We start from the raw sequence: 26955 nt of genomic DNA, 5'->3' as shown, positions 1-26955 counted from the left end.
ATTCATAATTAGTTTGTAAAAGCTAAAAAAATTAAAGAATGTTGATTCAAGCATTTAATTGGTTTGGTATAATTAATAGGATTTGATCTAGTCTAGTTAGCAGTTTTACCATTTAGAAATAAAATTTAGAAAGTAAATAATGTAATAAGTAAGTATCCTTTATATATTTTGAATAATAAGATAAATTGGGAATATTTTGATATTTATGTAAACTCTAAAAGAATTTATAAATTAACAAAATTAATTGATAATTTTTCTTATTTCATTGTATAGCTAGTTAATATTTGATCAGGATCTATCTATCTATATATTTTTTATTAATATCTATCTTATCCACACATAAAACAGATAAAAAATTAATACAATTCAAAGTCTCTTTTACTAATAGTATGAAAGCGAGAGTTGAAAAAAAAAAGCATTGCTAAAGTTGTAATGCTAAATTTGGCCTTACTACTCATAAACATATGTGTAAGAGATGCCATGCAATTATATGTTCAGAATGCACTAAATAAAAAATATAGGTAAACATAAAAATATTTAAAAAGTTGAAATGTAGCATTAAAATTATTGTTTTTAATATTAGATAATTTAATATACAGATAAGAAGCCACATAAAATTTGTCTAAACTGTTCGGATGATTATTAGCACAATACAAATCTTAAAGTTACTGTATTTATATTATTTTGAAAAGCAGAGGCATTCTCTTATTGATCTATTTTCTTTTAAAGATACAAATGATTAAAATAATAATGAATATTTATTTATATTAGGGTAAACTTTAATGGGCAGTAGATAGCAATATTATGAAGTAATGGCTAAAAAACATTAATACAATAGAGTAATTTTTAGATAATTAAGCTTTGATAACAACTTATAAATTTGTAATTGCATTTTAAACAATTAATAGCAAGGACAAATTGTAAAAATAGTATGAAGATGTATTGCAAACAACAAGTCCATTAATTAAATCGGAGGAATTTTAGGAGTATGTGAAAAATATAGAATAGGTAATTGCATAAAAATATAAATAGATATGAAAAAATAATTAATTTTATTGATAATTAGTAAATTAATGCAGGAAATAGCATGAAGCACTTTAATTACTCGTTTTTAGAAATGGTACATAGTGTGTGGGGACAAGAACCTGATATTCATAAGATTAAATAGTAGATAATAAATGTTATTAAAGCTTTTTTTATAGATTTCCCTGATCAAGAGTCTCCATTAACATTTAAATAAGTAAAATGAGTTAATCATATCAATATCTTTGTACAAATTGCTTTATTTTATAATTTAGGAATATGTAGATTTTGCAGTATTTTTATTAATCTTTGGATAAGAAAGTAGTGTATGGCGTATGATGAAGGAAATATATGGAATTATAATACCTATTGAAAGTATTTCTCATATAACTAATAATGATTTTAATTATGGAGAGAAGTATTTGATGAACTTTTTACTCGATAAAATAAACTATGATTTCAACTCACAAGAATGCAACAATATTTACAGATTTATTTAAGATCGTGGAATAGAGTTGATAAATTCATTTTTTGCAAACTAAGCTAACTTTCAAACATCTTATTAGATATTCAACAATGTTATCAATATACCATATGTAAATAATTTAATAAAAATTTATATAAAATCATTTATACATCATAAACAAATAGCCTATAAAAATTTTTTAATTTTGAAATATATTTTTACTTAAAAGAAATTTTTCTTAAAAATGTTAACAAAATATAGCTGAGTATTGCTAAAATAAAAATTTATTATTAAAATCAATTTTAAATTTTTAAGAAAAAATAAATATTTAATAGAATAGAAGGTGGAGCGAACTGCTTAGGAGCTTAGGAGTTTTTATAATAGAAAATAAAGATGTAATAGGCTAGAATTATGAAAAAGTAGTTTGGGATGAGATGAAGACAGAGCTGAATATAAATACTAAATGGAAAAGAATGAAAGAAAAAATGGATGTTTATATTTACTTTTAGATTGCTGATAATAGACAGATGAACAGATTCAGCATGATAGAAGATTGCTAATAATCTGAAATGGATTCACTTTTACCTTCTACTGAAGATATAATAGAGGAAAATAAAATGCTTAAAAAGGAAGTATTCTAAATATTTAAAGTAAAGCAACTTATTACATAAAAAATGGATGAATTGGATGAGATGCGCATGGAACTGTAAAAGAGAGAACTTGTTCGATAAAAATATGAAGATAATTTAAAAAAATTTAATGAAATCTAACAAAAATACAATGAAATGAGGCTATCTTATCAGGAATTATAATAAGATAATCAATTTTTGCAAGAAAAATTAATGAGATTTTCAACTAATATTGGTCATTAAAATTATATAACATATGAAGACTCTAAAAGGGCAGCTTCTCTTATCAACCTTAGTTAGAGCCAGCAAAAAAATAAATAGAATATCATAGATGATGATTTCTTAACTAATATTTTATAAGATAAAGAAAGAATAGCTAACACTATTGTTATTGAGGAAAATAAAGCTTAAGATAAAATATAAAATGATAACGTTTTGCAATTTAAGAAAGCTTCAAGCATAGTTGAAGAACATACTGTAAAAAGTGGATAGGATAATTTATAGGTTAAAGAAAATAATAATATTTGCAACTAAAATCACATAAAAAAGGAAAGTGTTGAAATCGTAGAGAAAAAACATGAACTTGAATAAATAAATTCTCTTAAAAAAGATTTAGAGGATCTTGAAAATAAAAATAAATACTATTTAAGCTAATTTTAATCATAAGGAGATCAAATACTAAAATAAAAATTAGAAATATCTAAAAAAGATAATGAAATAGAGAAGCTAAAGTTAGATTTAAGTAAAGAAAAAGATGCACATACTTAAAGTAAACTGAATTACGAAAAATAGCTTTTAGATTAAAAAAACGAATATGAAAAGCAAATAAAATAACTTAAAGATGAAAACCAAATAAATTAAATAGAATAAAAATATAAATCAGAATTAGCCTAGCTCAAAGAAAAAATAGATTAACTAAACCTTTATAATTAAATACTTTAGTAAGAAAAAACAGAGTTATTTTTATAAAAGTAGAATTTATTTTAGTAAGTGAATTCTCTAAGTAGCTAAATAAATAATTCACAGGGTGGAAGCTAAGAAGTGAGTACAAATAAGCCAGAAATTGATATTTTACGAAATACAATTACAAAATTAGAGCTTGAAATTAATTCTCTTAAAGATGATAATTCCTAACTTGAAAAAAAGTTAACGAATAATTCAGAAAAAGAATAGATTATTAATTCACTCCAACTACAAGTGAAAAATTTGTAACAAGAAATAAAAGATTCCACATATCAAACCAAACAATAAAATAAGCTTAGTGATAGCATAAATCACTCAGAGTTATCAACTACCGAATCTGCAAATAAATCTCCTACATTAAATTTTGACAAGAATGAAGTCAAATAGGGTAAATAAGAATAATTCAAATACTTAAATATATTACCAAATTTCTTTGATTTAATTTACTTTAAAATCTATTAAAAAAATAAAAACAGAAAAATAAATTCTATTCTTATTTTATAATATACAAAATAAATATTTTTTTTTAAATAAAGGTGAAAATGATTGATGTCTAAATAATATTGAAGAATTAAGTTTTTCTATCTATTAATTTGTATAAATAAAAAGCAAATAGAGCATTTAATAATTTTATAAGTTAAGAAAAAAAAAATCCCTAATAAATAAATAATCTTACTTTATATATTAAATAAGCAAATAAAGTCAATCAGTCAGTCTGTCAGTTAGCCAGATAACTAACTATCATTTAAAAAATATCTATATTATTATTATTATTAGTGGTAAATTATTATAGTTTATTAAATAAAATATGAAAATGGTAAAGGTTAAATAGTTAAAAATATTTATGTATCTCGATTTATCTATCAAAGCTATTTATTTTACTATCCTATCTTTAAATTTATAATTTAATTAATTTAAATTTCAATCCATTCAAGCTACTTTCATTAAAAAATTATATTTTCAGATTATTTGTAAATTTGAAAATAAAACAATTTTGAAATATAATTTAAAAATATATTGTTGTGCTAATTTTTATACAAGTTTGTTTTACTTTCAATTTTAAAATGATCCTTGAGTCATAATTAAGGAAATACTTTTTAAATATATAAATGCAAGTTTACAGAATTTAAATAGTAATATTATTAAAACTGTAATTTATATTTGTTCTTTTATGTTTTGTATATTTCAGTTTAATTCTTGTAATTATTTTCCCTTATTTTCTAATTAATTTGTAGGGTAATTGCTTTATTTATATTTAAAATAAAAATGTAAGTACATTATGGTAACTTCAATAAATTATATTTATTATGTTAATTAAAAACTTATTTAAATATTATATTTAAATTTACTTTTTAATTTTTCATTTAAAGTATTAAATTATCTAAAAATGAGAAAGCTCAATTTAAATTGAATAAATTATTTAATGTCAATTTATTAAATTGAAAAACAACATATTTTTTAAATTAGCTCTTTTGTTTTGTTGGATCTATTCTAAATTACAAATGACTTACAAATAATTGATGTTTTGTTTTAATTAATTTTAAAAAGGTTATTAACCATCAGATATTTGAGAAAATTTAAAAATAAGTAGAGGCAAAAGAGTTTAAATAAGAATTTCAACAGCAATTAAAGGTTAGAAATATTATTGAATAAATATCAAGTATCAATAGATATTTATTGATTAACAAAATGACATCAAGCACAGAAAAAAAAGCAATTAAATATTAACAAAAAATTATTGGTTATTGATTTACTTCAAGAATTATATATTATTACTTAATTTACCATAAAAATTATTATAAAATTTAAAATCAAAAAATTTCTAATGGACAAGATTAGATAGCAATTAATATTTTACTACTTTCTTACCTTCTTTACTCAATATATTGAACTCTTTTAACAAAATCAACTTCATAACATAAAAACTGTAATTTATTTGTTAATTAATCTATTTTCTTAGTTCGATTCTATATTATTTAAAGGATATCGTAAAGATAAATTTAAACCTAGATTAAAGATTTTGCTTAGAAGATTTAAATTTACAATATTTTTGTTCAGTAATTAAAAAATGTAAGCTCATTTGTTTTAATAGAATTCGCATTCTAAATTTACCACTCATCTATGCATTTCAGTTATGACTTAATTATTTATAAATTTAACTTGATTATGGCGAAGGTATTTCTACTTAAAAATCACTTAAATTTTAAGATTAATTACAGCCACAAATCGAGATTAAAAAATTATTTGGGTAGGCCTTTTCTTCCCGTAATTTATGATAAATAGCGATAATATTTAATCATTTTATTATATCTGATTAGGATGCAGTCACTCAATTAAGTCAGTAAATTAACTTTCTATTATGCTAAATTTAATTTATTTTAGCATATAAAAATTGTGTTTCTAAAATGAGTAACAAACAACAAACTGATATTATTTAAAATTATTTATAAATATTTTTTTTCTAAGCGAAATTCAGAAATTTTAAAAAAACAGATTAGATGTAAAGAGGGAATATATTTGAGATTGTAAGTATTTCTTTCAATTTAAGGTAATTCACTAAATGTAAGAAGAATATTGAAAGAAGTATCTTTGAATGGTGCAAATAACTTTTTACAATAATATTAAACTGAATAAAGATTTTTATTTGAAAATGAATTAAGACTATAAGTCTCTTTGTGGTATTAACTAATTAAAATTTCAGAGATATAAATTGTAAACGCCAAATTCAGTACATTAAAAAAAGCAAGGAAATAGTTTACTAATTGTTATTTGATAAAAAGAAAAGAAATAATAAGGCAAAATCAAAATTAGCTAAATACTTCCATATTATTCACTATTTCACTACTAAAAAAAGCTAAATTTTACTAACTAAAAACTTACTAACTATTATAAATTAATTAAAATCAAATATAAAGATGGGAGAATATGCTAAAACCTCTTCGATTGAAGTAATTATTAACTTTTTAATATTATCATAATTTCAGATGATTTAAATATTTCTACTAATTCATCTTTTAAACATTGTTCTTTGTAGAAGTGGTGCTTTCATATATTCATTTTGTTTACTAAAAATATAGGACATAATTAGACCTATTAAGAAAGCCCCTCAAATTCGTAGCGATCATGATATATTTTTGATTTAAGAAGTCACTAAAGATATCCCTTTCTTTTAAAAGTATATCTTGGAAGGAAAAGAAGATGTCCACTAAAAGAGTTGTAAACATATGACATACGAGAGATTTAACAGTGGTGACATGGTTTTTTCTCAAGGTAAATAATATATTTTTATTAAATATTTACCTTAACTTTATGTGAATTTTAGTAATTATCAGCAGACATATTATTATCTTTAATCATTACAAATTATCTATTACTATATATTTTAATACTAATTAATAATTTACTAAAATTTAAATAGGCGATAGAGGATCAAAATTTTACATTATTCTTGAAGGCTTAGTTGGAATTTATATTAAGATTAAGAATGAGCAAAAAAAAGTAAAAGAGCTAAGTCGTGGTGAAAGTTTTGGTGAGTTGGCTCTTATAAATGATGCACCTAGAAGTGCTAGTATTAAATGCATTGTAGATTGCCACTTTGCTGTATTAGATAAGAAGAACTACATCACGCTATTTTAGTAGATACTTGATAATGAAATTAAAAAAGAAATATCTTTCTATCCAGAAATAGAATTGTTTTCTAATTGGAATTATAACAAGATGAAATCATTTTATAATCACTCTTTCAGAATCAAAGTAAAAAAAGGTGATACAATAATATCAGAATCCGACAATATAGATGCAATTTACATTATTGCTTCAGGTGAATTCGTGGTAAATTAAAAAATTTAATAACTCTTTGTAAATGCCAATAAAGTTTGATAACTCAATTGTTTGTAAGCTCATAATACATAAAAAAGTATTCATTACATATGCATTAACTTAAAAAAAGATGTAATCATATAACAGATTTGAATATATTCTTTCAAATTATTGATACTTTTTAATTAAATGGGCAGCTTGCAAAAATTATTAAACAAATTGGCTTCAAGATTATCAAAATTTACTAGCCTTTTTTTAAATATGAATTAAGGTTAAAAAGAAAATTAATAACGACACTGAAAAGTTTCAGTAAACAGAAGATCTCCATTAATTAAAGAGATAAAATTATCTTTCACCCAGCATGGCTAATAAAAGAGTAAATAGAATAAATATTAATTTTACTGACCTCACATTTATTTAAATATTTTCATTGTTTAATTAAATACTATTTCTATACTATTTAAATAAATTAGCTGTTTATTATGAGTAAATACGAAATATTTGGACAAGAAAACGCAGAAGATGAAGAGCCAAAATTTTATTATACAGTTGAGTGTCATTCTTTTGAAGGGAATTTGATTTACATAAAGAGCTAAGACTATATGAAGATTATTATGAAAGATGAATCATAAAAAGAATACATGCAAAGCTACAGCCAGCGTAGGATATAGAGAGTATAAAATAGAATGAAGGAAATTTCTCAAGCACTAAATTTATAATAAAGTGATGAGGCTACTGTTCCTTTTAAGAGAAACAAATCTCAACAAAGAACTTTAATTGTAATTCCTTCAGAAAATGTTGAAGGTGAAGTTAACGGCTTGTTGGATATAGACGTTAAAAGATCAGTGAAGAAAAGATTGACTTGTATTGATGCATTAGGTGATTAAAATAGAATCAGCAAAGAAAATAATAATGCGCTTGCTTTTCTTTCTACAGATGCTGAAGATTCCACCCCAGGCTCTAATCTACTGAATAATTTTAAAAGTAATAACAATAATAACGGAAGTTTATCTGTTTAGATAAACTAAAATATGAGAAGATCTGCATCTGAAATTGGAAAGGAAATAATCTCTTCAAGATTTTAAAAGATAAATATAGAAGGAGCTAATTCATAAACTTTTCTAAAATGCAAAACAAAAAATTTAGATTCCTAATCAATTTGCTTCAGTCCTCAAACTCATAATGACACCCCTAATCACAAATTAGATGATGAATCTTATTTAAAAGTTAACACTCCTTAATCTGTTAGCTCTGCCAACTAAAGTTTCTCTCCTTAAGTTAAAAAAAGCCATTCTATAGTGCATATTAAGAAAAATGGAAACTTATCAAATTTTGGCGAGATTTTCTCACCAGTCAAGACTACAGGAACAAAAGTGATAGTTTCTTAAATAAATACTCTAAACTCCATAAATATGATTGATGACGATGAAACTTAAAATATAACATCAACAAAGGATATCAAAGAAAGTTCTAATAATATTTAAAAGACTAACTTAAATTAACTAAAAAGTTAGTAAACTAATAATTTTAAACAGCAAATGCGATCTTCTTCATAAGTCTTAATAAGTTCTAGAAACTAAAATCATGGGGAATCTATGATAGATGATGATGATCAATGCTTTAACTAATAAAACCTGATTAAAAAAACTTTAAATAATATAGTAATTAACAGTTAAAAGTAAATCAATCATGATGAAACTATTTAAAAAAATTTTAAGAAACAAGCTTCTTGTATAGAATTATAAGATTAGGATTACGACTAGCTTCACCCGCTAGTCAAAGGATTCCACGAACAATTAAAAGTTAGGTTTTATAATAAATTTAAAAATGGTTCTATAGAAGACTTAAAATCTCACATGTCTTACGCTCCTATTCAGACACTTTAACCTGATAAGCTTAACCCTGAAATCATTAAGAATGGAGTTCGCCCAGCTATATTCCTCAATAAAAAAAGCAAAGAGATAAAATCAAAGGAAATTCGTGAATATGAATAAAAACTAAAATAACTAATAAAATCAGATTGCTAAATTGAATTAGAAAGTATATCCCCATTGAAAACGAAAGATGATAAGCTATAAAGACTAAAAATTGAAAATAACTCTCCTTTATCCGCAAAAGAAGCTAAAAAATCTATTGCCAAAAAGAGTTTAATTAATATTTTTTAAACAACTATATAAAATAATAACAGCAATAGTAATTAGACGCAGGTTGTTGGAGGGTAATTCTTAAAGAATCTCTTGAAGAGTGAAAATTATAGTCCTGAAAAAATTATAAATTATGGTCATACAAGAATAGCTAGCTTTGATGTTGGCATGAATAATTATTAGAAGCCTTTTTATTCACCATTTGCATCAACTCAAAATACTAACCATGCAGAAAAATCTATAAATTAAATTCATTTATTACCAAATATTGAGAAACCAAAGACTCTTAAAAATTCTAGTTTTCTTGTCAAAACATTTGATATTCATAACAACTCCTAAGGTAACTCATCATCAAAATAGTAACATAACGAGGGAATCTAAAACTAAATATAAACATTAAAAAACCCTAAATAAAATCATAATTTTTCATAAATTTAAATAAACAATACTCACAGATAATCATAGGCGTCACCAAAATAAATTAATAGCCTAAGCAGCCTTGATCTAAAGAATTATACATTCTTTATGAGCAACAAAGTTGGATTTAAAGGCTAAAAAGGATTCAACTGTTCTCAATTTAATCTTAGAAAAGACAAATCTTCATATTACAATTCTTGAAATATGAAAGTTAAATAGTTAAAATTTGCTAAATAAGAAAATTGTAGAAAATTAAGATAACTAACCTTTTAGATGAATGAAAAATAAATAAATAAATAAATTAAAATTACATTTAAATTTACTAACTAATAAAAATCTGAGAAATTAACACATTTCCGAATTACTAATTAAAATTATTATTAAGCACTTTAAAAAAACCAAATTATTAAAAAAAAACCAATTACAATATAAAAAATGTTTTGTTTCCATATCACTTATTTATTATTTTTTTAAAATCTATCTCTTTTGATTTATCAGAGTTTTTTAATGAAATTCATAAAGCAGTTTGTTTTATTTTCAGGTAAAATTAATAAATTAAATTATTCAAGAAATATCTATATTTAAATTAGAGTTCTAGATAAATATTAGTTTTTCCCTTTTTAAAAAGAAGGAGAAATTATTTTTGTTTATTTCAAAGAAATTAGTTCTAAAAATGAGAAAAGACAGATCGTTTGGTGAAAGAAAAATTTCACAAAAAGTTGTCAGTTAAAAGCTGCTTTAATCATTTGATAAAATGGAGTAAGATTATAATTTAGTTTAGTAGAAAATCTATAAACATTCATACTAATTAATTTAGATTGGATTGATTTTTAATTAGTAAGCTTGAATAGATAAAAAAATTTAAATTTAATGCTTTTAATTTGTAATAAAAGAGCCATAGAAATCAATGTAAAAATAAAGTATACATTTAAATTTCTTTATTAAATTACAGATAAATTGTTTCTATTGTATTGAATACCCCAGTAAATAATTTCTTTTTAATTTCCTAAAATTGATTCGCACAAGAAAATTCATGTGAAAGTGCCAAAAATTAAATTTAGTGTTTAATTAGCTTTGGGTGAAAATTGTCAAGTTAAATACATCATAAAATATAATAAAAAGTCATAACAATTTGGATAAAAGTGTATTTAGATTGAGTTTGATAAATAAGAGTTTTTGATCAAGCAATTTAATTCATTTATTTTATATATATTTTTTGAAAGCTTCTTGTTATTTTGTTTGTTATTTATTTTTTCCTTCATAGATTTGTTTAGTAAGTAAGTAGTTTTTAATTTTATTAAAATTAGTTTATATTTATTTATATAGTGAGTCAATCATTCAATCAGCTAATTGTTCATTTTGGTTAATAAATTTTTGTTAGTTGGTTTAAAGCTTAACACAGCATTCTTTCAAAAATTCAATTATTTCTTTATGTTCTTGTATGTTACTAATTTTTGAAGAAAAGAGCCAATCAGATATATCAAATGTTAAATAGTATTCAAAGATCTTGTTATATCCCTTGCTTTGAAGCAAACGAGCTAAATATTTATTATTGAATTTATATCTTTTAATATATTTTTTAATATCTCTTATCAAATCCTAATATTTTTTATTAGGAACAAAGTATATTACTGTTTCTTTGTTTTTTTAGTTGATGAGAAATTTAAAGTAAGACTTTATTATGTTTTTAGTTATGTTTGGATTGTTTATTTGTATTTAAAGAAATTCGCTAAGATCAGAGCTCTCTTTAAAATATTTCATGTTAGAAAGTTAGTGAACATCTTCATTTTCAGATTAAAAAGAGTCAACTCTATTATTATTTTTGATGTTACTTAGGTTTGGAAAAAGAATAAAGTAAAATCATACTTTTTTTATTGTTCAAATAATTCATTTTGATTGAGTTAGTCTATGTCATGGTTTTATAATGTCCTCTGATCTTACTTTAAATGAAAAGTATTTAAAAAATGATTTTATCATTAATTAATAAAAATTACGATGGTACTCGATGTCAGTTGACTTTCAAACCTCTCCAAAGACATTGACTGTTCTTCGTAAGAATTAAGAAAATTCATAATTTTTTTATTTTATTTCTTAATTTTACTGCGAGATAAAAAATAAAGTTTTTTTTTATTTTATTTTAGTTTATTACATAATAGTTAATATTCAATTCTTTAAGCACTAATTTATAAAAACACAAATTAATTAATTTACTAAACTAATAAAAAAAATAGAGGCTATTTGATTTTTTTAATAGTTAAAGCCTTCTTCTATAATAAAATAAATATAGCTTATTTATAATTCAAAGCTAATCTCAGCTTTTAATTATTGTTACACCCAATAAATTTTAATAAATAAACAATGATTTTTGATTTGTAAATAATAATTAATGATTAATTCTTTCCCAAATATAAATAAATTATTGAATTTAATTTAACAAATAAATAGTTGTAAAAATTTACTTGCAAGTAAATATATAAATAAATGAATAGGCATGCATATATATTTTTATAATTTAAATTACAGATGCTAAAGTAACCCTTTTCTTTAATAGAAAAAGTCATCATGTTTTTATAAAAAAACTATAATAATAGATATTAGATCAATCTTTTTTTACTAATGGGATGCTTACTTTTAAAGGATGCTAATCAGGTAAATATTATTTAAGCTCCTCTTTTGAATTCTGTTAAGCACTCACTGTCAGAGCTTTCATCTTTTATTGCTCAAGCTTATTACAATTATGAATAGTATGACCTAGTCCACCACAAAAACCACAACCTCCAGTTTAACTATCATGCGTGATTTATTTCAAGAAGTGTGGGATAGGTTATTTAGCTTCCATTAGAAGCATCTTTAAGTCACTTAATATATTTTCATCTTGTTATTTATTTACAAATGTTGTCGCTCTTCCAGTTTTACCCAATCTTCCTGTTCTTCCAATTCTATGAACGTAACTTTCTATCTATTAAATTTAAATGTTGAATTACAAAATTTACTTCTTTATCACTTTTAATAAAATTACTTCTTTTGGCATATCAAAGTTAATTACATGCTAAACGTTTGGAAAATCTAACCCTTTCGCCCCAATATCTGTAGCAACAAGAACATCTTTCTAGCTTTATTAAAACTCCTTCATTGCCTTTGTTCTTTCTTCCTATTCTATTTAAAATAACAAATTAAACTCTTTTTTTTATTCAGGTTTTAAATCTTTACTTTTTCCTCCATGTAAAGAAGTGACATCTATTCCTTTTAAAAGCAGATACTCGTGGATATCGTCTACATCATTAGACTTATCGCAAAATATTAAAACTGGAGGCTTTGTTTTTTAAAGACATGATATAAGGTATTATAACTTTTCTTCTTATTTCACATACTCAACTTCTTAAATGACATTCAAATTAACTTAGCCAGCTCTTCCGACATTAACTATTATTGGATCAATCAAAGCTTATTTAGCAAAATCTTAAACTTTCTTAGGCATTGTTGAAGAAAATAGTAAAGTTTATCTGGCACCCTATTTACCTTACAAAAGGTTACATTAAATATTTTAAATTACGATTATGATTTGTAATAAAAATTTAAAAAGCTTTATTTGTCTATTTAATGATTTATTGATTTAATTTTAATTTTTTAAATAATCTAAACTATTTAAATTAAATACGGGAACGTGATCTATTATATTTCTGATTTCCTTTTCGAATATCATGTCTAAGAGTCTATCAGCTTCGTCCAAAACAATGTATCTGCATAAATTCATATTAAATTTTTGTTTATCAACCATGTCTGATGTTCTACCAGGTGTTCCAACCATCTATTCAAAAATAAAAAAGTTATAATTCTGGTAATTAATAAAGTAAAAACTGTATTCTCAAATACATTTTTCAATTTTTCCGTGCTTGAATTTATTAAAAATTACATACATCTAACTATAATTCAACCACCTCATAAATTTCGAAAGTATTGTTCATTAATCCGTAATATTTTATCTTACTATAAGAATAAAAATTTAAAGAAGTATATTTTAATTACCAAATGTACTCCTTCTCTAACTTATGCAATCTGTTACATCATATCCATACCACCAATGCTCAAAGAGCATCTAATTTAAGGATAACCAGCTTCTTGGAGCTTCTAGCTATAATAACATGCTAGTTCATAGGTCTAAATTGCAAGTTCATGCTTTTAATTTTTTATTTCTTATTTTTAATATTAACACTCTTAAATTAACTTACTGATGGAACGATTATAATTGCTAATGGACCTTCACCCCTAAATAAAGGCATATTCATCTCATGCTCTATCGCCATAACTAAAGCAGGGAGTAAAAAAACTATTGTTTTACCCTGTCCAGTGGGAGCTATTCCTATCATATCCCTACCAAGCAATCTTTATAATATAATTTTTTTTTAAATTAAGCCAAAATTACAATAAATAAGGTACACTGTAGGAAGTCCAACCATTTGAATAGGAGTAGGTTTCTTTACTTTTTTTTCTTTTAAAATTGCAATAATTTTTTTGGGAAACTTCATTTCCTTTAAAACAATTAGGGAATATTAATGACTAAATTAAGCTATCAATAGATTTACTTCGAATGATTGAATGGGAGGAGGTGTATTTTATCCTTCCAAAAGAACGCTGTATTTTTTTAACACTTTTTAAATCTCCCTCTAAGTAACTGTCCTATAAGCCTTGGGTATTCTCCATCTAATTTAATTCAAGCTTCTTTAAAATGGCTAATTAATTTAATTTATGATTTTTACGTAGTTTTCACCCTTTCTTTAATTTATTCCTTCCTTTCAATCAGTCCTCCTAAAGCAGTATTTTTAACTACTGTCATAAAGTTCATATTATCTAGTTCTGGGTCTTCAACTTCTATTTCTTCCTCTGTTTAGATTAAAAATATATGAAGATTCTCTCTAAATCATTAACTAAAAGTATTAATATCTACTATAATTTGTTAATCACATACCTTCTACATATTGCTCTACATGTTTTGACTTCAATTCCTGCGCCTTTTCAAGGAGAGACTTTTAATTTGATTTTAAATCATCGAAAGTGACTTTCGATACATTTTAATTTGAATTCTACATTTTAAATTTATATGTTTCTACCTACTTTAAATGTTTCTTTAAAATATAAAATTTGAGATTATAAGATATTTACTGTTTCTAAAAGAAAATAAATTGAGAGACACAAATATTAAAGAATAATATAGTAGTGAAACAAAAAAAATAAAGATTTATATGATTTTATTAGTAAATGTGTATTAAATAAACAACTTAAGTATAAATAATTTATAATAACTGAAGAAAAGTAGAATGGCTAAAAATAGCTGAAATTTAATTATTATTTTATTTTATTATATAATTCAGCTAAAACAAAAGTATATTATCTTTAGAATCTATAATAACTGATTTATAAATTTGTTTATATATATTATTAAAGATAGATTTAGCATTTTAAAAGTTTTTTAAATTAAAAAAATCTTTTTATATTTAAAATTAGGATCGGTACAGCTCTAATAATATCTAATATAATATATAATTTAGAATAAATACAGAATATTTCTAATTTGAATGAGAGTATCATAATTTATTTATATATTCTAAATTTTAAATTCTATTTTTGAATAGAACATTTAAGAATATATTATGTGAGATGGATCAATGATAAACTTTAAAGATAAAAATTTTACATTTTAACAATATATATTAAATAGATATAATTTTGTTATACTTATAGTAATTAAATTTTAATAATAATTTTTAATATAATATAAAATTAATTAAATTCTTTTTAATGATTTTCTTGCCATACTCAAAATTGAATTGTCCTCTTCAAAATCATTTATTATATTTACCTGTTTTATTTGTTTTTTAAATTTCCATACTAGTGCTAGAACGCTTTATATTTTAAAAGTTTATATATTGATCGATAGGAGTGTTTGGAGTTTCTTAGAATACATTATAATCGCTCTCTCTGAATTATGAATCATTTTTACCTCTCAGTAAAACAGAATCTAAATTTTTCTTTTTCAAATTTTTATTTGTTATTTTCGAATTTTGCTGTGCTAGGTAGTCTGTTAATTTCTCTTATTAGCTATCTAATAGTCTTTCTTGTTTTGTAAGCTCGCTTTTTTCAAATAATCTTTTAATTATAAAAATATTTAAAAAATATATATAAAGAGACCCAAAAAATATAATTTTGTAAAGAAGGAAAATAAATTTAAATACTGAGCATTAATTTTATCAAGATATTCTGTCTATTTTTCTTCTAATTCTTTTATTTTCTAAAAAAGTTCTCTCCTATCTCCATTTATGTTATTTACTTAATTTAGATACTTATCTATTTTTTCTTAATTCCTATCTATTTTTACTTATAAATCATCTATTTTTTCATCCAAGTCTCTCTTGTTTATAGTGTACTATTTTATAAAAACAATTTATTTATTAGTTACATCTTTAAAGTGTTGATTGGCTGCTCATGTGTAATTTTAATTAGCTAAAATGTATAATAAGAATCAAGAAATATTATTTTTTTATCTCTATTACACCTTAAAATTAATAAATATTTAAAATAAATAGTGCATAGATAATTTAATAAGAGAAACTAACTAAATAGGTAATTTTAAATAAGTAAGTAATCATAAATTATTAAAATAGCAAGCCAATATTATTCTTTTAATAATATTTTAGAAATTAATGATTATTACCTCTTTTTAAACTTTAGATAATTCTGTTTATTTTTCAAGTAACTACTTTTTCTACTTCTAGAGTTCTTCCTCTTCATCTTGAATTTATTTTTTAACTAACTTTTATTAACTATTTTAATCCCCCACTAGAAGAATTCTCAAGTATAGCATATCACATCTATCGCAGATACGAACAAATTAGTCTTATCTTTAGGGGTTTGCTCTCTTTTTTGGTGAGCACTCTTCACATACATTTTTACCACAAAACTTGCTATCATAATATAGAATTAATTTAATATTTCTATTTTAACCAATGACTGCAATATAAATACCAGTGCTTATTTTAATCATCTTTTAGCTTTTTTGTGCATACATGACACTTGGTATCATTTTTATAAGCTTAAGGATCTGCTAAGCGCTTAAAGACCTTTTCACCTATAAATTAGTATTTTAAAAATGTAAACTCATCAATATAAATGATCAAATAATTCTTATAAATATAAAAAGAAATTACCCATATAATTGTCTCTATTCTTTCTTATTTAAATTTTAATGTCTTTCATCTCTGCTAAATGAATGTCTTTTTTTATTATAAAATGTTTTACTTATGATTTCTTTCTTGTGTTTATTTTCAGCGATCTTTGATTAAAATCATTAAATGTTTAAATTAGACCACTATTATTTATTCTATAAAAGAATTATAATGCATTTATTTTTACGCTCATATTCCTCTTCTCTCTCCATTTATAATAAGCTTGATAGTATAATCTTTAATCTTTATAATGGCTATCCGAACTTTATTACTGCTAATTCTAATTTTTTTGTTTACTTTTTATTTAATAATTTTAAACTTGATTTACTTACTAATTTCTAAAGATTAACTGGATTTATTGGCAAACTATTACGCGATATTTAATATGTAATTTTGATATGGTATCTTACCAGAAAGAAAGTAAACATAACAAATAAAAGATTGGTATTAAATGTATATAGATAGAACTACTTTCTTTTTAATTTATTTAATTTAGATTTTATTATTTTTTACAATACTCTTCATTGTATAATATTCTCATAGAATTTAAAAAAATCAGCAAAAATTATTTATTAAACATTAATTCTTTTTATTCATTCGATCTCTTTTAAGATTCGTTTTAGTTATTAAAGTTAAATGGCAAGTGCAATACAAAATTAAGATAGTTTACTTAGCAAAATAGATATTGTAGTTCCTTAGAGTAATTTAGATCAGTAGGAAGATGAGGGATTAGTTTACAATATCAAGCATGTTATTATTCACAATACAGTAAATAATTTTAATCATCCTCGCTAATAATTATTCAATAATAAATTAAATAATAAGGCAGATGATTACCTAGACGAGCTGTAAATTACTCAATAAACATAGGAAGAATAAATTAAAGTAATTTTGATAATAAAATTAAGAATCAAATGGAAAAATCTCTTTTTATCTATTTATGAAGGATATGTGCTTTAAGAAGGCAGATGAATTAGTTCGCAATTTTTCAAAATTCTATTCAATGAAATAATAAATATTAGGGTTACAAGAATAAATGAAACAATTTGAAAACGAATTAGATGTAAAAATTAATTTAAATGATTTAAATGAAAAGTAAATTTTATTAAAATATTTATTTAGATATGCAGAAAATAAAATTAATATGATAAACTAGAGATAAAGCAAAAGGAGACCTTATTGAAAAATATTGATAGTACTTTAAAACTACTTCACTCAACAAAAGAAGTAGTTGATTTAATATAAAAGTCGATTGATAACCTCAAGTTAAAGAAGTTTCAAGCATGTATGAGGAATCTAATTTAATTGAAAAAAATTTAAGATTCAAATTATTAAGAAAACTAAATTATTCCAACATTTAACTCTTTGGTTAACTAAATAATTCCTATGATTAACACTAAAATACATGTGTAATATTCTTTATTATAAGATATTTATTTACTGATGATATTTGAAAATGATTATCTTTACATTAAAATAATTTAGATCATTAGAAGAAATGATAAGAGATTGGATGAAATATTCTAAAGAAAAGTAAAAGGAATTTGGATAAAATCACTTTACTCAAATGGAAAACATTATAAAAGTGTAAATTTAAGAAAATTTTACTGGTCAAGATAGGTTTACAAACTAAAAATTCTCTGCTGCGAGAGATAATTAAAGTTTTTTTAAGAGGGAGAGCAATATAAATCGATAGAGTGTATATTAGCTTAATCGTACAAGTTATAATAATTATAGAGCTTCGAATTCCATTTATAACAATGATCCTAAAAGAACTACTAAACTAAGTATTATTGAAAGCCTTAATAATCTTCCAGGGGCAATCCCATTTTAAAAAGCTGATTTTTCTAGAGCTTCAAGAGCATCCAAATTGAACAATATGAGTTTAACAAAAAATCTAGGAAGGGAATGGAAAACAGACTCTCCTTTAGACTTTTTTTAGCTAAAGCAACCTCAAAGCATATATGAAATGATGAAAGAGAAAAAACTATTTGTTGAAACATTCAAGCAAAATAGAATAAGACTTCTTTTAGAAATTAGTGAAGGAGATAAAATTAAAAGTAAAATTAAAAACTTATTAAGTTTTTGTAACAATTTTTTTTTTTTAAAAGACTCAAGATAATTTAGGGAATTCTTAGAATAGTTTGTTGGATTTTTTGTAGTTGAGAAAGAAATTGAAGGGGTATTAAAAGAAGCAAGCAATCTGCAATAAATGTGGGTTGAAGGAATGAAGTACATTGAAAAGAAATTGAAAGTAAAAAATTTAAATTTAAATAATAAACATTAAATCAGTTACATTATGAATTAGTCCTACTTCTGCAACCTTAGCGAAGAAAGTGAGTACATACCTTCTAAAAACGAAATAGTATTATTTTCTAATATTTTATATAAAATTGGTTTAGAAAGTGCTTCAATATCACTCATGAAAAGTAAAAAGCTTTACTAAAAATATATCCTCTCATAATTATTTAAAATAATATTCTAGTTATTAAAGATGCCCTTTTATAATACACAAATACTATAATTTCTAATATTAAATAAAACCACACTGAGAGACTTGTTAATTGCAGTTTTGCTGAAATAGTAGTCTAAAACTAAGACGATTATGGTAAATTAATTAAAAAATACAATAAAAATAAAAATATTTTGAAATATCCTAGATATTTTTTGCAGAATATTCGATGTGCCTCAAAGTGCTCAGATTAATGAAAATAATAAATCTTCTATGCAACTTCCTTTCACATTAATTTTATAAGAAATAGCTCTTCTAATCAACAAAGTAAATAAATGATTTAATATAAAAAATAAATTCTAACTTTTAAATAAATAGTTTATAGAAGATAGTGTTATATTCTTAAAAGGTGTATGTGAGTATGATTCATTGATTTACTCGTAACTAGACGTCTTGTATAAAACTGTATGTAAATTATTTTTATTTAGATTGTTGAAAACTTATAGATTTTAAAAATAGTTTGCATCAATTTTCGAAGAGTACATCTTTCGTGAAGTTAAAACTGAAATTTAGTTTGGATAAATGTTCCTTAATTTAGACTACTTAAAAAAATCTCCTAAATTTTACATCAAACAAATAGAGTCTTAATTACATGTTTCTCCAAGCTAAAAATTTGATTGTTTTCTCTCAATAGATTAGATTAAAAATAGATGCATAGAAGAAATGATTGAAATTATGAGAATAAAAATATCAGATTGCATTATAAGGTACGCACGTGTAAATTGGTAGCCAACACAAAAAAATAAGAGCTGCTAAGATTTCATTCATGAGCTTGTCATGCAAATGATGATAACAATTTAGTCATTAAGGATGATTAATTTCAATTAAATTGATACTATTTTGTATTTATCTATGAAAGAAATAAATTCTATAATCTGGAAATTTTTAGTTGAAGATTTAAAGAATTATAACATAGTTGGATTGATAAATCTCAGAACAGATTTATTGGCTATATTTGACATGTGCAAAACAGAGTTTAGATAATATCCAAGTAAATTTTAAAGAGAATTTTAAAGGTTTATTAATCATATTATTTTAAAAGATTTAACTGACTGTTTGAGAGAACTTGACACATTTTTGTTTCTATTTCTAGACAGAAAGCCTGGTGATTATTTAGAAGGAAACAACAGAGAAGAAATATATATGCATTTAGAGCCAAAAAAATTAATTGTTTTGTTAGATAAATACGTCGTAAATAAAATTCATTATTATTTTTTAAATTTTATCATTTTATATTTTAGAAATACGAGCTTCCAGGGCTAAGAAATCCAGTACCTAGGAAGAGAGAATGTGCTGCTATTTCAAAAAAATTAAAAGAAGAATTAGGCATTTATAAATGAAAGCTATTAAATATTTATAATTATCTATAAACTATTATTATTAAAAAATATGTATTTAGTTTTTTTTTCAATCTACCTCTTTCTATAAGTATGCTATTTAATTTTTAATATTTTTACTCTCTTAAATCTTCTAAAATAAGTTAATAAAATTGATTATCATATTTTAAATTTTATCATTTTTTAAATTAGAAATACGTTCTTCCTTGATTTAGAAATCCGTTCCTAGAAAGAGGGAGTTTGTTGTAATTTCTAATAAATTAAATGAAGAATTTGGCATTTATAAATGGAAGCTGTTTAATATTTTCAAGTTTTATAATTAACTAAAAATTGTTGTTATTGTTACTAAAAAATATGCATTTATTTATTTTGAATTTGTTTATACATGTATAATATTTAAAAATAATTAATAAGACTTTCTTAAATCTTCTAAAATAATATAGAATGATTAAATATTCTTTTAACATAATTCTAAGATATCATCCTTTATTTTTTTATATGATTATTGAAAACTATTTATTAGAAATATATTTGATTAATATGATTATTAAATTTATTTAATTTCAAATTTAATTACAAATAGCTAATTAATTTATTATTGATTGATGATCATATTCTTATTAATTGCATAAAAATTAATCAATATTTATTTTACTATCAAAAATATCAAAAAATAAATCTTTAGGGTTAATATAGATTAAGAATAAAATGGCAGAATCTAATAGAAGTTAATATGAATAAAACTAGCTATCTTAATTAGCTTAAAGAATTTTACCAGAAACCTCTAAAATATTTTGGATATTATAAAGAATAGATTATGATAGATAAAAAAGCAATCATGATCATGATTTACAAACTTAGATAATCACTGTTGATACTGTTATTATTTTTGCTAGATCAGTTTACTAAAGTAATCGCTGATTTATTTTAAGGATTATAAAAATCAATATTTATATTTATATTTTAAAAAAAGCTACTCTAGATGGATAAAAAGCTTATAATATTTTATAAATGCTAGACGGACTAAAAATAGGAATGCTGAATAAAGAATCATTTAATCAAGCAATTGCAATTAAATTGCGTGAACTTTTTGGGGAAATTGTTTATAAAATGTCTTTCTAACTACAATCTGAAATTAAGGTTTTACATATTATCATAGCAAATATTTTTATGGCTAACTAGCATCCACTTAATAGCCAATTAACAGACTATATACAAAAAAAATAATCTTTAAATATTATAGCTGAGTTTATCCATAAATTACATCTCCAACCTTTAGAAAATAAAGTAAAATTAAAAGTTATGAGTTCAGTCAAATAAGTATTAATAACTTTTTATAATTTTAGAAAGAAATGTCTGATGAAATATTTGATTTTATGTAATAAATTAACTTAATTTTAGAGAATTTAGCTGTGAATTTGGCTATAGATACAAACGAAAATAATCTTTAGGCTATTTGTAAATTATTATCATACCAGCTTCTTAGTATAGACTAAAATGATATGAGCAGCATAGCTGATTTTATGAATATTGTTTATTAGAAAATGAGTGATTATAATTTTTTTAACTTGTTAATGAATAAAATTGGAGAATTTTAATATCAAAATACTATCGAATACACTTTTTTAATTTAAATACTTCGTCTTATACTGTGCAGTGGACGTGTTTACAATTAAAATTTTAATGGAGAGAAATTCGTAGTCTAATTTTTGGAAAACTATCCTTAAGTATTTACATTTAATTTTGTAACTAATTTGATAATAAATTGCTAATTTGATTAATTGGAAGTATAATTTATGCAGTAAACTACATAGTAAGATAGCGATGAAGAGTTTCTTCTGTAATTAGAAATGCAAGTTAAATAAAAACAAAATGTTAGATAAGAATCTTTGTAGATTCTGCTCTATCTTTGTAAATACCATTCTAGGTTTAGAAAATATCTTGTTGAAAGCACAGACTATTTTTCGTATTAAGTTTAGAATTTATCCCTCATTGATGAATTTTCATTGTGTTTGGTATCTTATATTATTTTAGAAATATCTCAATAAGAGCTTATAGAAAAATCTAAAACTGTTAATTATGCAGCTTCAAATCTTCTTGCTCAGCAACTCCTCTTCTTTGGATAGAATTTTTTATCTTTAAATGTATAAAATCACCCATATTTTTCAGAAATATTATTTAATGGAATCGATATCGTGAACAACTCTCTTTTTCTGTTACAATACCTCCCAGGTGATATAGATAAGATATTTGAGCTAATTGACAATTTATTCAAGTAAATTATTTTTATATGTACATAATGCAATATATATTTATAATAGATCAACTAATGAAGATATATAAAGCAGAGTGTTAAGAATTTTCAAAAATATTATTGATTCTAGTGAAGAAAAGCTCAAGTTGAAATTTATAACTCAATCTAGATTAGACATCATATATTTTGAATTGTAAAAATAAGAATCTCCTCTTAGAATGTAGTGTCTTAGCATTATAAAATCTCTCATAAACTCAGGAATGATCATTGTATAATTTTTAAATTTTATTATAATAATGATAATTTTCAAATATAATAAAGGAAACTCTTCATTCTCATTTGATAAATACACTAATTAAAAATAAATACAGTGATGAAGAGAATATTTTTATTATGCAAATATTTAGAACCATCACTGAGAAATAAAAGGAATTTGTATTGATGTAAGATATATTTTTAATTAAATAAATTATTCATATCTATATTAACATTTATTGAAAAGATTTTTTTGTTTTGAAATTTTTTAAAAAGCATTTGATATTTATTTTTTTTTAAATTAGAGGCATGCTGGAAAACGGTCTTTTAGAAAAAATAAGCAAAGTTGTTTTAGAAAGCTTTAGTTCATTTAAACTAGATTCACTAAATGAAATTTGTATTTATGAAAATCCTTACTTAAGCTTTGATTTCTTTATTGATTATATCTCAATCATTTAGCAGATAGCTTTGAATAACAAAAATAATAAATTTGAATCATTTTTAAAAGAGTCTTTCTTTAAGAATCTGCACAGTATTTTTTAGATGTACTTCGAAAATAAATAGTTTTGCTTGATGACAATAAATTAGAAGATTGAAATCACAATTAATTAAAAAAGCGTTTCTCATAGATTAGCTTATGTTATCCTTGACTTGATGAATCACTTTCAAACTACATGCAAAAATAATTTAATAATTGAATCTCTTATATCAAGACTGAGCAGTAAAGTTTCATTTTTATAATTAATAAATTTATTATTTTTTTAATAAAATAATTAGATTAGTTTAACTATGAGATTTACAAAATATATTAACTTTCTTAGATAGATAATATACCTATTAATGTTATGATAGAAGTTAAATTCATAGAAATAATCCCTATTGATTTAAATACAACTTTGGGGGATAAATTCAAAGTTTCCAAAGATATTACATACACTGATTTTATGAGATTTATTCAGCTGAATTTTTAATAGGGAAAGTATAGTTTTAAAATTAAGAACATAGATGATAACACAGATATAGAAGATGATCAATCATTATAAAAATCTATTAAAAAAGCTATGGAAGTTAAAATTTAAAGTGATGAAAAAATGTTTTCACTCAGAATCAGAATTATAGCAACTCCAGTTTAATAGTAATAGTAAATAGCAAATTAATAAATATATATAGATTATCTACAATAGTAATGGCCTCATGCAAATATGGTCTATGGAGGATAGCGAATTCCCTATCCTCCTTAATTGTAACAGCCACAATAAATACTATAAAATAGATACCTAGTTTTCTGTAAAATATGTAAAGGTACTTTTCAGAGCTATGGACAAATTGTTTCCCCATGCTTACTTTGTAATAATTTTATTCCTAATTAATTTTCGTATCAAGCTATACCCACAGCACCAAATATATATACTGCATTTCCTCCTCAAATATAGTAACCATAAATTGCTCCTTAATTATTACCTGTTCAAGCACTTCCCCAATAGTTATAATTAGCATATTCTCCAATAAATGCGTCTTCTAAGAGTAAAACATAGCTAAGTAGTCCTTATAAATTAGACTGAAGATAAAAAAAATAAATTATCAAAATTTAAAGGAAAATATTAAGATAATGTTTAAAAAAAATAATTCATTTGAAGTGTCCATAATCAGTTAATAAAAAAAAAAATTTTTAAGAAATATTTCAAATTTAATTTATTAATTAATGTTTGTTTCGATCAATTATTTTAAATCCAAAAATATATTAACTCAAATATTTTTTGTAAATTCGAATTATGTTTACTTAATTTATAACTTATTATTTATACTTTTTCTATTATATAAAATAGTAAACTTAAATATTTAAATATAAATTCTTATAAAAACATAGGTAGATTGACATAACTTATTTTTCAATAAAACTGAAATTACTTCATTTTTTTTTATTTTTGAAATTGATTCCAAAAAATTTAGTTTTTATTCAATTTGATTCATAAAAATAAAATATAATTTCATTTTTCTTAGAATAATGAATGCGTAGACTAAAATTAAAATATCCAAATAAGCTTTATTATCATATATTAAGCAAAATTAATCAATATTTATTTAAAAATAACTGAATTTATTGAATATTAGCTTTAATATTAAAAAAATCTGAAAGTTTTAATAACATTTATTAAATGATGTAGATATTATTATTAAATTAATGAACTTTATCTAGAAAAAATACTTTAATAAGTCTTGATTTATATTGAGGATATATATTTCAATGATTAAAATACATATAAATAAATGTGTTTTTTCAAAAACATATTTCTTTATTTTAGTTGTATTACTAGCTTTCTTAAAAATTAGTATTGTATTGTATTTGTTGATATTAGTTGATGAAATATTAAAATCAGATTTATATTTATAATTTAATTTCTTATCAATAATTGATTGCTTTTATTGTGGTTTATATTTTTAAGATATTTTTGTTTGTTTGTTTTTTTTTATTTTTAAATTTAATTTCAAATTATTTCAAATATTTTCTTCTTTTTTTCTAATTTTTTCTTATTTTATCTTTCTAATTTTTTAAATATCTTTTTATTTTTTATTTCTTTTTATTTATTAAATTTAAGTTGCTTGCTGCTACTCTACCATTCTCGATCATCTGTTCGTTCCTAGGATTTTAAACAATACTTTTATATATTCGAAGCAGGGTAATAGAAGATGCGGTATAAGAGGGAATTCCGGGAGATAAACATAAATTAGCTTTTTTAATAATACCAACTAAATTATTAAATCTATTGCTAAAGTTTATCTTGCGATTAGTTAAAAACTTATTCAAAGCCGCGAAAGAAATGAAACATATTCATAGATTTCTAGTTTGTAAATTCTTTAAAAACTTATGCGAGTGTCATATATTGTCAATACCACACGTAGTCGTATTAAAAATGGTTTAAGAATTACGAATATGTTTCATTTGTTAGTATATTTTTATTTATCATTTTTTATTTTATTTAGTTGGTGTTTTCTTTTTTAAGATATTAATAACTATTTTTTAATTAAATATTTATTATGAGAAAAATAAATACATCAAATATTATTTATTAAATACCGCCTTATCCAAATTTAAATTTTGAAAATCTAAAATTTTAATAAAAAATTCAATTAAGGTTTTAAGTATTTTTATCTAAATTACAATGAAATATACATCATGATAATATCGCATCAACATTTTTAAACAATTTTAATATCTTTTTAATAAAACTCTACTCAAACACAAAAAATAATTTCTTTTAATAAATGAAATATTTATATTAGTTTATAGCTTATTAAAATAAAAATAGATAAATTCAATACAAGTATAAATAAAAATACTAATATTCTTCTATACTAATCAGTTTGCAACATCAAAAAAAAATTAAAAGCTATAATAAATTAAAGGAAAATTAGACAAACAATATTTGCTATTAGTTAAGTATCTCATTCTATCTCTTTTATGGAAATATAAATATAATTAATATTAAAAATCATAACAAATAAATTAATATCGCCTTATTATTAAATACCATTTTATTAAATTATCTACTTTTAATTCATTAATAAATAAATAATTTTTTTGTTGTCATTTTACTCGATCTAAAAATGAAAATTTTTATTCTCAAAAGCATATCTTATTTGTTGATTAATAAAAAAATACTATTTAAAAATGCATATGAAAGTTTGGTTTGATAATATATTTAGATTTTATAATTATTGTTTAAATTATAAAAATTCTAATAAAAATAAACAATTCTAATTAGTAATTTATTTTAGTTTGATTTAAAATTGATAATTATCTCTTTTATTAATATCGTCTATCTGTTTAAAAATAGTATATTTATTTATTTATTTATTTATTTTTATCAATTATTATTATTTATTTGTATTTAAATTATTTATTTATTTTTAATTA

General features: G+C 22.3%; 7 protein-coding genes across 7 annotated transcripts; 4 read left to right on the top strand and 3 right to left on the bottom strand. All coding sequences in view use genetic code 6, as the record gives it.

Annotated features, from left to right (window-relative positions):
• Nucleotides 1–300: 300 nt before the first annotated feature.
• Nucleotides 301–3992, top strand: TTHERM_00923140 (hypothetical protein). The gene is made up of 8 exons (XM_001021194.2): nucleotides 301–521; nucleotides 584–670; nucleotides 772–839; nucleotides 909–1008; nucleotides 1067–1240; nucleotides 1299–1619; nucleotides 1825–3469; nucleotides 3618–3992. Exons 1-8 carry the CDS (start codon nucleotides 390–392, stop codon nucleotides 3629–3631), a joined length of 2541 nt encoding a protein of 846 aa, XP_001021194.2. The 5' UTR covers nucleotides 301–389; the 3' UTR covers nucleotides 3632–3992.
• A 2004-nt stretch (nucleotides 3993–5996) lies between these two features.
• TTHERM_00923130 (cyclic nucleotide-binding domain protein) lies at nucleotides 5997–9662 on the top strand (the record flags this gene model as incomplete). Its single annotated transcript, XM_001021193.1, has 5 exons — nucleotides 5997–6029; nucleotides 6159–6351; nucleotides 6500–6912; nucleotides 7172–7276; nucleotides 7374–9662. The coding sequence occupies 5 exons, from the start codon at nucleotides 5997–5999 to the stop codon at nucleotides 9660–9662; spliced, it is 3033 nt and encodes a 1010-aa protein (XP_001021193.1).
• Nucleotides 9663–12060: 2398 nt separating this feature from the next.
• On the bottom strand, nucleotides 12061–14548 carry TTHERM_00923120 (DEAD/DEAH-box helicase; the record flags this gene model as incomplete). Its single annotated transcript, XM_001021192.3, has 10 exons — nucleotides 12061–12420; nucleotides 12481–12617; nucleotides 12672–12972; nucleotides 13120–13269; nucleotides 13488–13637; nucleotides 13691–13844; nucleotides 13899–13990; nucleotides 14045–14162; nucleotides 14219–14342; nucleotides 14428–14548. 10 exons carry the CDS (start codon nucleotides 14546–14548, stop codon nucleotides 12061–12063), a joined length of 1707 nt encoding a protein of 568 aa, XP_001021192.3.
• A 753-nt stretch (nucleotides 14549–15301) lies between these two features.
• Nucleotides 15302–16893, bottom strand: TTHERM_00923110 (FYVE zinc finger protein; the record flags this gene model as incomplete). The annotated part of the gene is made up of 6 exons (XM_001021191.2): nucleotides 15302–15605; nucleotides 15692–15882; nucleotides 16171–16420; nucleotides 16482–16584; nucleotides 16664–16729; nucleotides 16869–16893. 6 exons carry the CDS (start codon nucleotides 16891–16893, stop codon nucleotides 15302–15304), a joined length of 939 nt encoding a protein of 312 aa, XP_001021191.2.
• Nucleotides 16894–17317: 424 nt separating this feature from the next.
• Nucleotides 17318–20798, top strand: TTHERM_00923100 (transmembrane protein, putative; the record flags this gene model as incomplete). The annotated part of the gene is made up of 12 exons (XM_001021190.3): nucleotides 17318–17449; nucleotides 17507–17566; nucleotides 17628–17744; nucleotides 17804–18090; nucleotides 18167–18741; nucleotides 18793–18935; nucleotides 18990–19110; nucleotides 19167–19289; nucleotides 19342–19460; nucleotides 19512–19598; nucleotides 19653–20184; nucleotides 20236–20798. The coding sequence occupies 12 exons, from the start codon at nucleotides 17318–17320 to the stop codon at nucleotides 20796–20798; spliced, it is 2859 nt and encodes a 952-aa protein (XP_001021190.3).
• A 440-nt stretch (nucleotides 20799–21238) lies between these two features.
• TTHERM_00923090 (hypothetical protein) lies at nucleotides 21239–24601 on the top strand (the record flags this gene model as incomplete). The annotated part of the gene is made up of 7 exons (XM_001021189.2): nucleotides 21239–21440; nucleotides 21504–21817; nucleotides 21877–22805; nucleotides 22852–23053; nucleotides 23106–23227; nucleotides 23345–23760; nucleotides 23817–24601. 7 exons carry the CDS (start codon nucleotides 21239–21241, stop codon nucleotides 24599–24601), a joined length of 2970 nt encoding a protein of 989 aa, XP_001021189.2.
• A 924-nt stretch (nucleotides 24602–25525) lies between these two features.
• TTHERM_000923053 (hypothetical protein) lies at nucleotides 25526–25918 on the bottom strand (the record flags this gene model as incomplete). Its single annotated transcript, XM_012798906.1, has 1 exon — nucleotides 25526–25918. The coding sequence occupies one exon, from the start codon at nucleotides 25916–25918 to the stop codon at nucleotides 25526–25528; it is 393 nt and encodes a 130-aa protein (XP_012654360.1).
• Nucleotides 25919–26955: the final 1037 nt, after the last annotated feature.

The sequence above is a fragment of the Tetrahymena thermophila genome (assembly GCF_000189635.1).
Source record: "Tetrahymena thermophila SB210 genomic scaffold scf_8254550, whole genome shotgun sequence".
NCBI classification, from domain to species: domain Eukaryota; phylum Ciliophora; class Oligohymenophorea; order Hymenostomatida; family Tetrahymenidae; genus Tetrahymena; species Tetrahymena thermophila.
Note: the sequence above shows the minus strand (reverse complement) of the source record. Positions and strands in the feature narration are given on the sequence as shown.